Raw genomic sequence first — 13,259 nt, 5'->3', positions numbered from 1 at the left:
CACCATCCGTTCTAACAACATACAAGGAGCTCATGGACTTCTTTGTCTGCAAGGTCAAGACCATCCATGCAGGTGGCATGAATAGCCCTCTCTTCCCCTGCACCCCACCACGTACCCCAATCCTGTCCCTTTCGCCATTTCTCTCTTTTCCACAGGATCCACTTTCTTGATGCCTGCCCCATCTAACTTTGCATCGCTCAATTATCCTTCCTACCATTTGTACTTGCTCACATTGTTCCTTTCACCCTGGCACTATTTATTTTTCTTTCAAAATTACTGTTAGCCCCGCTTCAAAGACCACCCTTGACCCATTTAGCCCCTACTTTTATCAATTCACTGCTAACCTCCATTTCCTCTCCAACACCATGAACATGTCATTACTTCCCAGCTCAGTTCCCACCTTTCTCAAAACTCTGTTTCATCCCTCCAGCCCATTTTCGGCACTGCTCATAGTACCGAGACCACCCGGTCAAAATCACCAGTTATGTCCTCTGTTACTATGGTGCATTATCTCTGCTTGTCCTTGCTGATGGTGTAGAGGTTGTCTACGTCATTCTTCTTCATCATCTCTACTTTGTTGTCCAGCATATGGAAGTGCCCTCCCATGGCACTACTCCTACTTATCCCAACCCTAGGTATGATGTTAGCTCTAACTCTCAATTATTTCCTATAGCCATCGCTGTGCTGTCAGAGTGCCTAGCTTAAGTCATAAATGAGCCAGAATTACTTCAAATTTAATATTGAGCAAACCATGGCCATTGTTTTCTGCCCTGGTAAAAACTCAGCTCCCTTGTCACTGGCTCCAACCCCTTCCCTGACTGCTCACTCAGGCTCAGCTAGAATGTTTCAAACCTCAGTGTTCTGTTTCACTCCAGAGCTGGATTTCAAACTCTATATCCTACCCATCACGAAAGCTGCTTACATCCCCTTCATAACATGCCCGTCTCTGTCCCACCACCAAAATCTGAATTTGATTTCTCCAATGCTGTACTCACTGGCATCCCAATACCTCCATCTCACAAACTTCAACTTGTCCAAATTTTTGCCGCCTGAACACTGCCCCACACTAAACCCCATTTGTCCATCACCCTTATTCTCGTTGACCTACACTAGCACGAACACATTACATTTATGTTTCACGTTCTCAAATCAATCCCTGCATGACTTTGGCCCTCTCTAGCTACATAATCTATCTCAATGGGCCAAATGACCTCTTTCTGTGTTGTGCTATTCTATAAATTCTGTAGGAACAGGAGTAGGCCATTTAGTCCCTCGAGCCTGTTCCGCCATTCAATGAGATTATGTTGATCTGTGACCTATCTCCATAAACTTGCCTTTTCCCTATTTCCCTATACCTGCTTGATATCTAAATTGTCAGATTGCTAGTCTGACATCCAGTACTGGATGAGCAGAAATTTTCTGCAGTTAAATATTGGGAAGACTAAAGCTATTATCTTTGGTCACTGCCACAAACTGCGTTCCATAACCACTGACTCCATCCCTCTCCCTAGCATCGATCTGAGGGTGAACAAGACTGTTCGCAACCTAGGTGTCATATTTGATCCTGAATGAGTTTCCAGCCACATATCCGCAGCATAACTAAAACCGCCTTTTTCCACCTCTGTAACATTGCCCGCCTACACCCTGCCTCAGCTCTTCTGCTGCTGAAAACCTCAAAACGTCATGTCTTTGTTACCTTTAGACTTGACTACTCCAACTCACTCCTGGCCAGCCTCCCATATTTTACACTACGTAAACTTGAGGTCATCTAAAACTCAGCAGCCCGTGTCCTAACTCGCACCAAGTCACGATCATCCAACCCCCTGTGCTTTCTGACCTACATTGGCTCCTAGTTAAACAACGCCTCGCTTTCAAAATTCTCATCCTTGTTTACAAATCACTCCATGGCCTTGCCCCTCACTATCTCTAATTTTTATTAGCCTCACAACCCCATAAGATGTCTGCACTCCTCAAATTCTCGCCTCTTGAACATCCTTCATTATAACTGCTCAACCATCGGTAGCTGTGCCTTCAGCTGCCTGGGCCCTAAGTTCTGGAACTCCCTCCCTAAACCTCTCTGCCTCTCTACCTCTCTTTCCTCCTTTAAGACGCTCCTTAAAACCTACCTCTTTAAACAAGTTTTTGGTCATCTGCCTTAATTTCTTCTTTTGTGCTCAGTGTCAAATTTATCTGTTTTATCTTGTAATTCTGTTGTGAAGCGCCTTGGGACGTTTTACTATGTTAAAGGTGCTATATAAATAAAAGTGATGATGATTATTATTGTTATCTCTCAATACCTTTGGTTAACAAAAGACCATCAATCTCCGATTTAAAACTAATAACTGACCCAGCATCAACTGCAGTTTGTGGAAGAGCATTCCAAACTTCTATCACCCTTTGCGTGTAACAACCCTAGTCTGTGTAATCTCTCCTCGTAATTGAACCCTTGGAGTTCAGGTATAATTCTAATAAATCTACGCTGCACTCCCTCCAAGGTGTGCTGCCCAGAACTGAATACAGTACTCCAGGTGTGGTCTAACCAGGGCTTTGTTTGGCTGTAGCATGACTTCCAGCTCCTTGTATTCTAGTTCTCTGGATATAAAGGCCAGCATTCCATTAGTCTTTTGGATTTTATTTTTGTACCTGTCCATGACATTTTAATGATCTATGTACATGCACCCCTAAGTCTCTTTGGACTGCCACTGCTTCTAGCTTTTCACCATTTTAGAAAGTATTCTGATCTATCCCTTTTTGGTCCGAAGTGGATGACCTCACACTTGCCTACATTGAAATCCATTTGCCAGTTTTACCCCATTTATTCAATCTATTAATATCTCTTTATAATTTTATGTTTCCATTTACAATGCTGCCTATTTTTGTGTCATTGGCAAACTTGGATATATGGCCCTCTAGCCCATCTAAGTAATTAATAAACACGGTGAATAGTTGAGGCCTCAACACAGATCCCTATGGGACACGACTAGTCACATTCTGCCAATTTGAGTACCTGCCATTATCCGTATTCTGTTTCCTGTCACTCAGCCAGTCTCCTAACCAGATCAGTAATTTGCCCTCAATTCCATGAGCTTCAACTTTAGCTAACAGTCTCTTATGAGGGACTTTATTGAATGCCTTCTGGAATCCATATAAATATCATCCATAGACATTCCCTGATCATTACTTTAGTCACCTCTTAAAGAAATTCAATCAGGTTCATCAGGTATGACCTACCCTTTACAAATCCATGTTGGCTCTCTGATCGGCTGAAAATTTTCAAGGTGTTCAGTCACTCTATCCTTAATTATAGACTGTAGTAATTTCCTGACAACAGATGTTCGGCTAACTGGACTATAATCCCTTGGTTTCACTCTCTGTTTTCTTAAATAGCGGAGTGACGTGCAATTTTCCAATCTAAAGGAACGGTTCATGAATCGAGAGAACTTTGGAAGATTATAGTTAGGGCATCTGCAATGTGCTCACCTACTTTCTTTAAAACCCCGGGATGGAAACCATCTTGTCCTGGGGATTTTTTTCTTCATTACTGTTGATTTGCTTACTTAATTATGGTGAATCCCCATCCCTGTTTCAAAATTAATTTCCTTGGGATTTCTGGCATACTATCCTCTTCCTCTACTGCAATTATTTAACATGTCTGCCATTTTCTTATTTTCATTTACAATATCACCTTTATCAGTTTTTAAGGGGCCTACACTGCTCTTGACCACCCTCATTTTCTAATATAATTGCAAAAGTTTTTGTTTTAATTTTGATATCCCTTGCAAGTTTCTTTTCATACTCCTTTTTGTAGCTCTTACCATCTGTTTTGTCTCCTTTGCTGTTATTTTGCTTGTTCTTGCTTGCATCGCTCCCATTCAGCAGAATCTATGCAATTTTTTGCATTTTTGTATGCTTTTTCCTTCAGTTTTATGTTGTCCCTTAGCTTGTCCTCCCTAGCAGCTTTGTTTTGGCAGGTAGAGCTCTTGCCCCTTAGGGGTATAAACTGTTTTGTATTATGTTAAATTCTTTTTTGAACACCTCCCACTGATCATCTGTCATTTTACCCATTATCAGATTTGCCCAGTTTGCTGTGGTTAGTCTCTGTCACATCCTGTTGAAGTCAGCCTTCCCTAAATCTAGAATCTTAGCTGTTTCGGTTTTCTCCCTTTCAAACACCACGTTGAACTCAATCATATTATGGCCGCTTTTAGATTAATGTTCATGCACCATCAGGCTGTTGACTAAATCTGGTTCATTACTCAATATTAAATCTACTATGGTCTGCTCCCTTGTTGGATATAGGACATATTGTTGCAGGAAACTGTCCTAAACACACTCAAGAAATTCGCTACCTTTCTGACAGGAGCTTGACTGCTTATCCCAAAATTCTCCATTAAAACCACTCTGTCTTTACTACATCTCTGCATTAATACATTCTCCCACTTTACAGCTGATACACAACTCCCACTGCAGTCTTAAATCCATTTCTATTTCTTAATTCTACCCATAAAGTCTCCACTGCCTGCTTACCTCTTGTATTCTTTCTTATCATTGAAGTAATTTCATTCTTAATCACTAAGGCTACTCCTCCTCTACCAGTTTCCCTATTCTTCCTGTAAACCGTATAACCTGGTATATTCAGTTCTGCAACTTTTGCCAGTCTTGCACGGTCACCTGTTTCTTTTGGTCCTCTGATCTATTGTGCATTCTCTTCCCTCTGTTTTGTGATAGCCCTATTCTCTGGCATGCCATCCCTAAACCTCTCTGACTCTCGACTTCTCTCTCCACCTTTAAAAGTCACCAGAAAACCCATTTCTTTGATCAAGTTTTCAGAGACCTATCTTAACTCCCCCATAAAGACTCCAATGTTTATTCCTTTCTTCCTTTGTGAAGTGTATTGGGACAGTTTCTACATTAAAGGTGCTGTATAAATACAAGTTGTTGAGATAGATATCGTTTATCATTCTGAAGTCTACACATAGCACCAAGTGCTATGGCCAGGCGACCAATGTGGGGAGATTAATAGCATTTAAAGGAATTGGGCAAATTAAGTAGCTGGTTTTAAAAAATGGCTGAAGATTTTAGAATGGATATTGGAAAGTAACATGTAGTAAAACAAAAAAACAATAAAGGAATTCATTTTTACCTCCGATCAATGAACAGTGGGATATAGCACTGAGTAAGAACTAAACTCCTGTACAAGTCATATCTAGTGTATATTTTTGCATTCTTTAAGGATGAGACTTGTGTCCTAATGCAACTCATACATAGGGTTTTATGGTAAATAGGTTTGTTAATGTACATAGGCTTCTGTTTCCATAAATTCTTCAATTCTTTGTTTTTTAAAAGAAGCTGATATTTCCTTTATCTCAAAGGTGACATGTTTTTCTGTCTCTCGTCAGCATCTGGAACAGGAGAAACATGAGTTGCGAAGACGATTTGAGAACCGTGAGGGAGAGTGGGAGGGCCGTGTTGCTGAGCTGGAGAGTGATCTGAAACAGCTTCAAGATGAGTTGGAGAGACACCAGGTCCAGTTACGCGAGGCAAACAAAGAAAAAGTAGGAGCCTTGCGTGAACTCTCTGAACAGAACCAACGCCTCTTGGAGCAGCTCACCAGGGTAAGTCTTGTGATGGTCAACACTGGAGGATGGACTTGGGTGCGGGTGCAGGCTCCTCCATTAATTTCTTACAATGGATCAAATTTGCTACATCACAAGTGCACTTCACTGTCTATTTTTCTCCCTCCAAATGAAGATGTTGTAGACATGGACACTGGAGAAGGTGTGCATCTCTGAAATGTTAGGAATGCGTTTATTGGCAGATTGATGTATAGGGAGTAGAGACAGGCATTGGCAGAGTTGCAAGGGTATGCATGGAATGGCACAGGGTGAATGTTTGCGATGGGGATTGCCACTGAGGTGTATGTTCGTGCATTAGCAGAGATTCAGGGATGTGTTGGCAAGGGACGTGCCAGTAGAGCGATGCTGGGAAGGCAATAACATGAGCGCGTAGAAATATGCGCCAATATAGCACACCGGCTTTGTGTGAGAGGTGGGTGTCAGCCGTGTATTGAGCGAGGGATTTCAATCTGGAGAAATCTGTTTTTAGTGCTGCAGAGCACTTTATTTGGGATATGAATCCTATTCAGATGGGCTGTTGTACTTGCTGTTACCATGGAAGCAGGGCTACTCAATCAGCTTGCAGCATATAAAATGGTTGAGTCACCCAGTGTACAGGCATGTTATCAGTGATTGCTAGTATGTGCTGCTCTCTGCTCTAAATGGGATTATTTTTCATCAGTGTTTTTTACATACTAAATAAGCTCCTACGAAAGCAAAGGCTGACATTAAAGAGGCTGCATTACACCTGTAACTGCAGCAAATTCGACAGCACGTCCAAATTTATTAACTTGCTACGCATTTCACATTTAAATTCAATTTCAAACAATCAGATGGCGCTTATTTCATGCTCAGCGTAACGCTATTCCCAACCAGCACCAACCCCCTGATAGATGCCCATTGGCCCTGTAATTGGGTGCACCCATGTAGAGACACGGAGATTCACATTTCAGTGAAATGGAGGCAGTGTGCCTTGATTCAAGAATAGATATAAAACAAAATCTGTGATTGCTGGAAATCTGAAATATAAACAGTAAATGTTGGAAATATAGAGCGAGTTAGTCAGCAACTGAAAGACAAGCTAATGTTTTGGTAGGACCCTTGATTAGTGAAATCCCTGTAACTAATCACTATTGGCATGTATTTCTGGTGTTTTAATTCACTGCTCAATACAGTCCAACTCTTGTAGCCTTACTATTAGTTCTGGCCCCTCTCCTCTTACCTGTGGTCCTTGCTGTGTGCCTGTGTCCTCACTCCAGTAACTCCCTGCAGCAGTACAACTGTGATTAGTAACTTCAGTGTAGAGGATTATAGACTGCAAGCCTGCATCCCGCCATTATATGGCACAGCGCACTGGAAATACAAATGTTCGCTTTGTATACCTAGCTGGCTCTAGATTCATTATGTTCGCAATTAATTAATGCAAAGCACTCTTTAAAACTCCTCACGTTTGAAATTCTGAGAAACTCCTGGAAGAATCCAGAACAACTGAACCATGCCCTACTTCTGTGATAGTTTTCTGAAAGATCTGAGGTACCTTTGCTCTAAATCAAAGTGTTTTTTTTCGGGTGAATCACCTCACCATTGCTGTGATTTATCACTGTCCTAATCGCCCAGCACCACATGTCCTGTTCCAATGAAACAAAGCTGTTGCTGTAATGCAGGTGCAATCCTGATCAGCATTCAGTCTATGAGTGTGAAACAGATGCATTTAATACTGAATGTTGCCTATGTCATTGTAGGACTCAGTCAAACCAAGGATCATAAAGAGCTGTCTGCACATATGAAAGAGAGGGTGGTTGAGGATCATAAATATCAGTCCAATAGTTGTGTGCTAGAATTGTCCTGGTGTAGAATGAGAAATTTGCTTCATCACAAATTCAGGTCACTGCACTTGTTAAAGTTGAATAAATAGCTTCAATTTGCTCCAAGTAGACTAGACCTGGATCACATTGTGTTGATCACATTGTGTTGAGCACCCACTCAGGATCTACAAACCCTTAATGCTCACTGTTGCCTTGTTGTTTGCTTTCATTTTTTTACTTCTTTATTTTGCTTCCACTTGACCCTTGCACATTCTGGGTGTGCATTTTGTACTTCCATTTAATGCCACCCCTGCCCTAAATGTTGATGAAGATTGGTTCTAAATGCCAGCTCAGATCCATTTCTTGTGCTGCATTTCCAATTGTTCATCGCTTGTTCTGGCCGAGTTTCTGAATGATGTCAGTGTCCAATACCATAAACACATATTCAGTCCTATTTATTAGCAGAATATGCAATATTATTTTGTGTTAATATATTGATGTTGTGTAATTTGTTTTTATCCTATTCCATCACAAGGTTTGGATGTAATGAAATACTCCTGGTTAATTGTGTTGCACTTTTGGGTCTTTTTACCCTGCTCAATTTTTATTTTTGTGTCTAACTATTCTCCTCAGACAAGCTCTCACTTGGTATCCTACACTTCACTGATAGCTAGGCAAGATTGATAATGTACCCAGGATAGCAAACAGAAAACCCTTCTATAGATTTCTTTAGCTACTGCCTTTATCCTGTACCTCAGCAGGGTCTTTCCTGCCTTCAAGAAGCAGCAGAATGGCATTCCAGTAGACTTTGTTTTAGGCTTTACCTGCCAAACAAATCCATTGAACCGTAAATGAACAAGTGAATAAATAATGTAATTGTTAGACTTTGCTAACAACTTGTATGGTATGAAATAATGGATAGTTATTTTATAAAATCTAGGTTCACACTTCAGTGCAGTACCGAGGTGTCGTCTTTCTTCAGATGAGATTTAAACCGAGGCCCCATTTGCCCTCTTGGGTGCATGTAAAAGATTCCATGGCATTTTGAAGAAAAGAACAGCACTAGCCCACGGTCTTTCTATGGGCTTTTGCACTGCACTTGCGGTAATTAGAAATCCATTTCAGTGTGGTGTGCTCTACAGGGTGTCTGAGACCTTGTGAAAAAGACAAGCAACTGTGTTACTCCTTAACCAACCAGATTGAAGAATTCTTAATTAGCAGCGCAGAGTCTAAACCAGGAAGTGTAAGTTAGAATATTTAATTCAATGCCAAATCGTGTACATAAAGCAAAATAGAGAGGAAAAATAGGATGGGATTGAGAGGTAAGAGAGAAAAATGAAAACAAGTTTTAAAAAAAAAAACCATCTCCAACAATAACTAAAATCTGAAAGAATGAATGAGTTTCCACACTTGTAAAGATTAATTTTCAGTGCCAGTGAGGTTGTTTGGCATTAATTAAGCTTTATCACACAATTAAAAATCCACATACACTGGAATGGACAGGCTTTAACTTTTTCTGGCGAGTTTAATGGGTAAGTACAGCAACTCCATGTGTTGCAACGACGAATTGTTGGGCGAGATACTGGTGTAGCGAAGCTTCTGGAGGACCAGGGCAACTCAGACAGAAACTTCCTGATTTCCATGGTTTAACTATGCATGTGCTGGAAGTTGCTGTCCGATAACAGTAAGTGCTGTTGGCCTCACCATTATTTTGAGTGCAAAATCAGGGCCATAGTAATATTCTTCTGGTCTAGTGATTCTTTTCTTCTTTTCTATTTACTATTTGACTTATCTACCTCAACTAATATTCTTCAGAATGCCAACATAAACTGTCTTCGAAGGCTCCAAATGAAGCTCATGGGCCTAGAAATTGGAGGTGTTGCGCTGGCTGTTCAAGCCCATTTTGGAAAAATAATGGCGGCTGCCTCATTTCTGCTTGCTGCCGGCAGGTCTCACGGCGGCTGCCATTTTCGGCTGGATGGCAGCATTGCCGATGTCTGCGCTCACTAGGGATATGTAGATTATGCAGATCAGTGAGTGTGTAATGCACACCTGACACCGGAGCTGCCATTTTCTAGTTTGCCGCTCCACTTACCAGCCTGTGTTAATTATGACTAGCTGACCAAGTGTTCACAAGCAGGAAGGAGCCTCCAGCAGCATTATTTAAAGGGATCATCAGCAAAAACTTGCAGATGCCATGCTCAGTTTGACTGGCTGTGTGTAACTTTCTGCAACTCTTGTAGCTTTCCAAACTTCTTTCAAGTTCCTAAGGTGACGGAGTGTTGTTGCAACTGGAGAGCACCTTCATTCTTATTTAAAGGCTTCTGCTCACAACACATGCTCACAGTCATGGTGGCTCTAGTTGCAGTGCCCCTTGCACTCTAGTATCTTCGGGAGAGGAAGTGGAGGCCTTCCCGAAGAATAGGAGAAGATGCGTGGAGAAGGAGATGGGCCGGAAGGACTGTCAACAGGAGGCCTTGCCCATCTAGGGTCTTACAAGAGCACTTCTCTTGTATCCATTAAAGCAAGGAGCAATGCATTGATGGCTTCGTGATGCTTTCATCCTGCACCAGTCCGGTGTGCCAGCAATCTTCCAGCCACCACGTCAAACTCGAGGGTGGCTGCTCAGAGACAAGGGCTTTCCGCTCTGCACCTGGGGCTCCCCACCACAATCTGTAACCTCATGGCCTGGCATATGCCTCACTCTACCATTACTGTCAAGCGAGGGGACCAACCCTGGTACAATGAAGAGTGCAGATGAGCATGCCAGAAGCAGCACCAGGCGTACCTAAAAATGAGATGCCAACCTGGGGAAGCTGCAACACAGGACTACATGCATGCTAAACAGCGGAAACAGCATGTTATAGACAAAGCTAAGCAATTCCACAACCAACGGATCAAATCAAAGCTCTGTAGTCCTGCCACATCCAGTCATGAATGGTGGTGGACAATTAAACAATTAACTGAAGGAGGAGGCTCCATGAATATCCCCATCCTCAATGATGGTGGAGCCCAACAGGCAAGTGCAAAAGTCAAGTCTGAAGCGTTTGCAATCATCTTCAGCCAGAAGTGCCGAGTGAATGATCCATCCCTGCCTCCTCCTGAGGTCCCCACCAGCACAGAAGCCAGTATTCAGCCAATTCGATTCACTCCAATCTGGCTAATTACAGGTGCCATCAGTCTATGCTCTCGGCACAGGCGCTGGGCCCCTGTTTGGAAACTAGTGGTGCAGGTGGTAGGTCTCTTTTGGGGTCTGTGGCTCTCCCATCGGCTGTGGGTCACTCTGCAGGAGATGCTTGTCTGTGCAAACTATGATTTGCAAAAGTTTCGAATGAGCTGTTGCACTATTCTATTTGTTGCCAACGCTTAGTTGCCTGTGCAGATGGTTCAAACCTGCCATAAAGCATTATCACTCCAGTCTAAGATTTATGACTAACCACCACTCCATGGATAGCTGCCTTGTGTTTTATGGTGCTCTTGCAATTTTGTATCTATTGGATGACTTTCTAAAATAAAATTTAAAAAGAACATAATTCAGCGAGATCACATTGTTACACTAACATTTCAGGCCCATGTAATAGACTCATCAAGCCATTCTCAGGCTCTTCTTTGCCGCCAAATACAAGCAAGTACATAAGACACATGCATACAGCCTCACAGAAAATCAATTATAACTACGGATCCTCCCCTTGTGAAGTTTCAATGTTCTGAAAATCAAATCCATTCTATTAATGCATTTTCGATTAGCGAAGTGGAGCAGCAGCCTATGACCATTTTTTCTCCTGTCTGAAGTGGCTAATGCCAGTTCAGAACAATGGGGCTCATCTGGATTTATTGATAAATCTGGGTAGTTGATCGATGGGTCCTGATATTTGTGGGGGGGGAATCCCGGGAACGTGGAGGTCCTGCCAAATTTAGCCATATTATAACTTTTTATTCTGTTTCCCAACTGGCAGATTGACAGGCTGGTCGGCTGCCACGTGGAAAAGGCAGCAGTAGAAAGCTGCAGCCGTGGACCATTTGGGATGGTCCCCGGCAATTGGAAAAGGTCGGAACAATTTGGAGGGGGACTTGGTGCGGGGCAGCAAGGAGGGAAGGAAAGATTGAGGGGTAAGTTTGCTCGATGGGCTGGGGGAGCATTCGTGCTCCACAACCAGTGCTAACAAAAGCACTTACCTGCTTGATCTATCTGCTCCCGTCTCCATTTAGCTGCCTAGTTTCCCGAGCCCTGGGAAAGCTGGCCGGCCGGCCAACATTAAATTTAAATCGGGCTCCCAACTGCAATGTGGGAGCCTTATTTAAATATTGTAATTAAATGTTCTGCATCATGAGAGCAAATATAAATTTGGTACAGTCTAAAAGGCTCATTATATTTATTAACATTTGTTACTAATATCAGGGGAAAACATTTTAAACCCGCTCCCAACCCCCTCCCACCTGTCATGGGGGTTAATATCAACCCCATGGTGTCATTGATCCAACACTGTCTTTATGATGGTACACTATAGGGTCAGACCAGCCAAGACTACTGTGTAAATGTGGCTACAGTGTAGTGTTGGACCAATCAGGTGGGCTTTATAAGTGCAAGTACGTTTTTAAGCAACCAGGGACTAATTGCTCAGTCACTGTTCAAAAAAGGAGAAATTACAAAACAAATAGGGGTTAAAGAGCAGCTCTCCTCCAGAGATTTCAGAATGATCTGTACTGTGGCCTTCCAGGAAATGCACAGGCTTTATTTGTTTGGATATTCTCTTCCATAAAGATTATGACTACAAGTTACGGAACAAAGAAGAATTTGGATAAACAGGCCTATTTCTTCTAGAAACATTGTACAAGTGTATGTCACGGACTCTACTTCACCTTTTTAATCACCCGAGAGGAATTTCTGTATAAACAGGGTAAAAACTTCAAATTCCTTCCCCGTCGCTCCTCTGTTCAACCCTGCCCTGCTACCTCTCAGCATCTTAAAGAGTAGCTCATGGAAAACTGCAATGGGTCAGCCACTGTCCTTTCATGACTGGGGCCTACACTGACCGGGTAAAAGAAAGAGCCTGAATGCAAAATGAGTTTGAAGTCTCCACCCAGTTCTGGAGGGCATTTCCCCACAACCTAGAGCTGCCACTAAATTAGCAATCTCATTCAGGGGTCATGAAGGCTGAGGAGGTTGAAAGCGTCACACTGCTGCAGCATGTACTGGTTAATCAAGGCTGGGATTAAAGCACATTGTTCGAGCAGAATAATGGTAACTTTATTCTGCAGGTGACCACTAATGCACCTGGGTGCTTAAAATAGAATCTGTTAAATTTCCTGTCACCAACGCCCTTCATTTTTAACATAAAAATTTGCCAAAAAAAGAACGGGCTGATGTCACCTCATGCCCCAAGTCCTTTTCACTCCTCTCTGAACTTTCTGGTCACAATTGTCATTTTTAAAGATAGGCTGCCCAAAATAGCATACAATATTCTGCATGTGGTCTCACAACTGATATGTAAAAGTTTAGAACTTATCGTCAACCAGCCCCATTTGCCTGAGTATTTGATTAGCTTTGTTGATAATTACACATTGTCTGCAAACTTCCAGTGATCAATAATCACAGCCACACCTATTTCCTTTTTTCACCTTTGCACATGTACATCCCTTTATCATAGACATCCATTAACTGTTTTTTGTCCCAACACTTCTCTGCATTGGCATTATATGTTATTTATTGTTCTGTTATACCTAACTGAGTAATTATTGATATAATTTTTGGTTAATCCAAAATCAATTCATCAATGGATGGACAGAACCGCCCTAAAATGTGTGCATTTTAAAAAAAAAAATGTATAATTGGAGTAGG

The 13,259-nt window shown here is 42.1% G+C and overlaps 1 protein-coding gene across 1 annotated transcript in view; it reads left to right on the top strand.

Annotated features, from left to right (window-relative positions):
* LOC139268859 (BICD family-like cargo adapter 1) overlaps positions 1–13,259 on the top strand; it is a 114,355-nt gene that overhangs the window by 26,362 nt on the left and 74,734 nt on the right. Inside the window, exon 2 of the mRNA XM_070887644.1 lies at positions 5,400–5,615. Within this exon, the coding sequence (XP_070743745.1) occupies positions 5,400–5,615 (216 nt within the window). The remainder of the gene's footprint in view (positions 1–5,399; positions 5,616–13,259) is intronic.

Source organism: Pristiophorus japonicus, chromosome 8, assembly GCF_044704955.1.
Source record: "Pristiophorus japonicus isolate sPriJap1 chromosome 8, sPriJap1.hap1, whole genome shotgun sequence".
NCBI classification, from domain to species: Eukaryota; Metazoa; Chordata; class Chondrichthyes; family Pristiophoridae; genus Pristiophorus; species Pristiophorus japonicus.
This window is presented reverse-complemented; position numbering and strand designations above follow the sequence as displayed.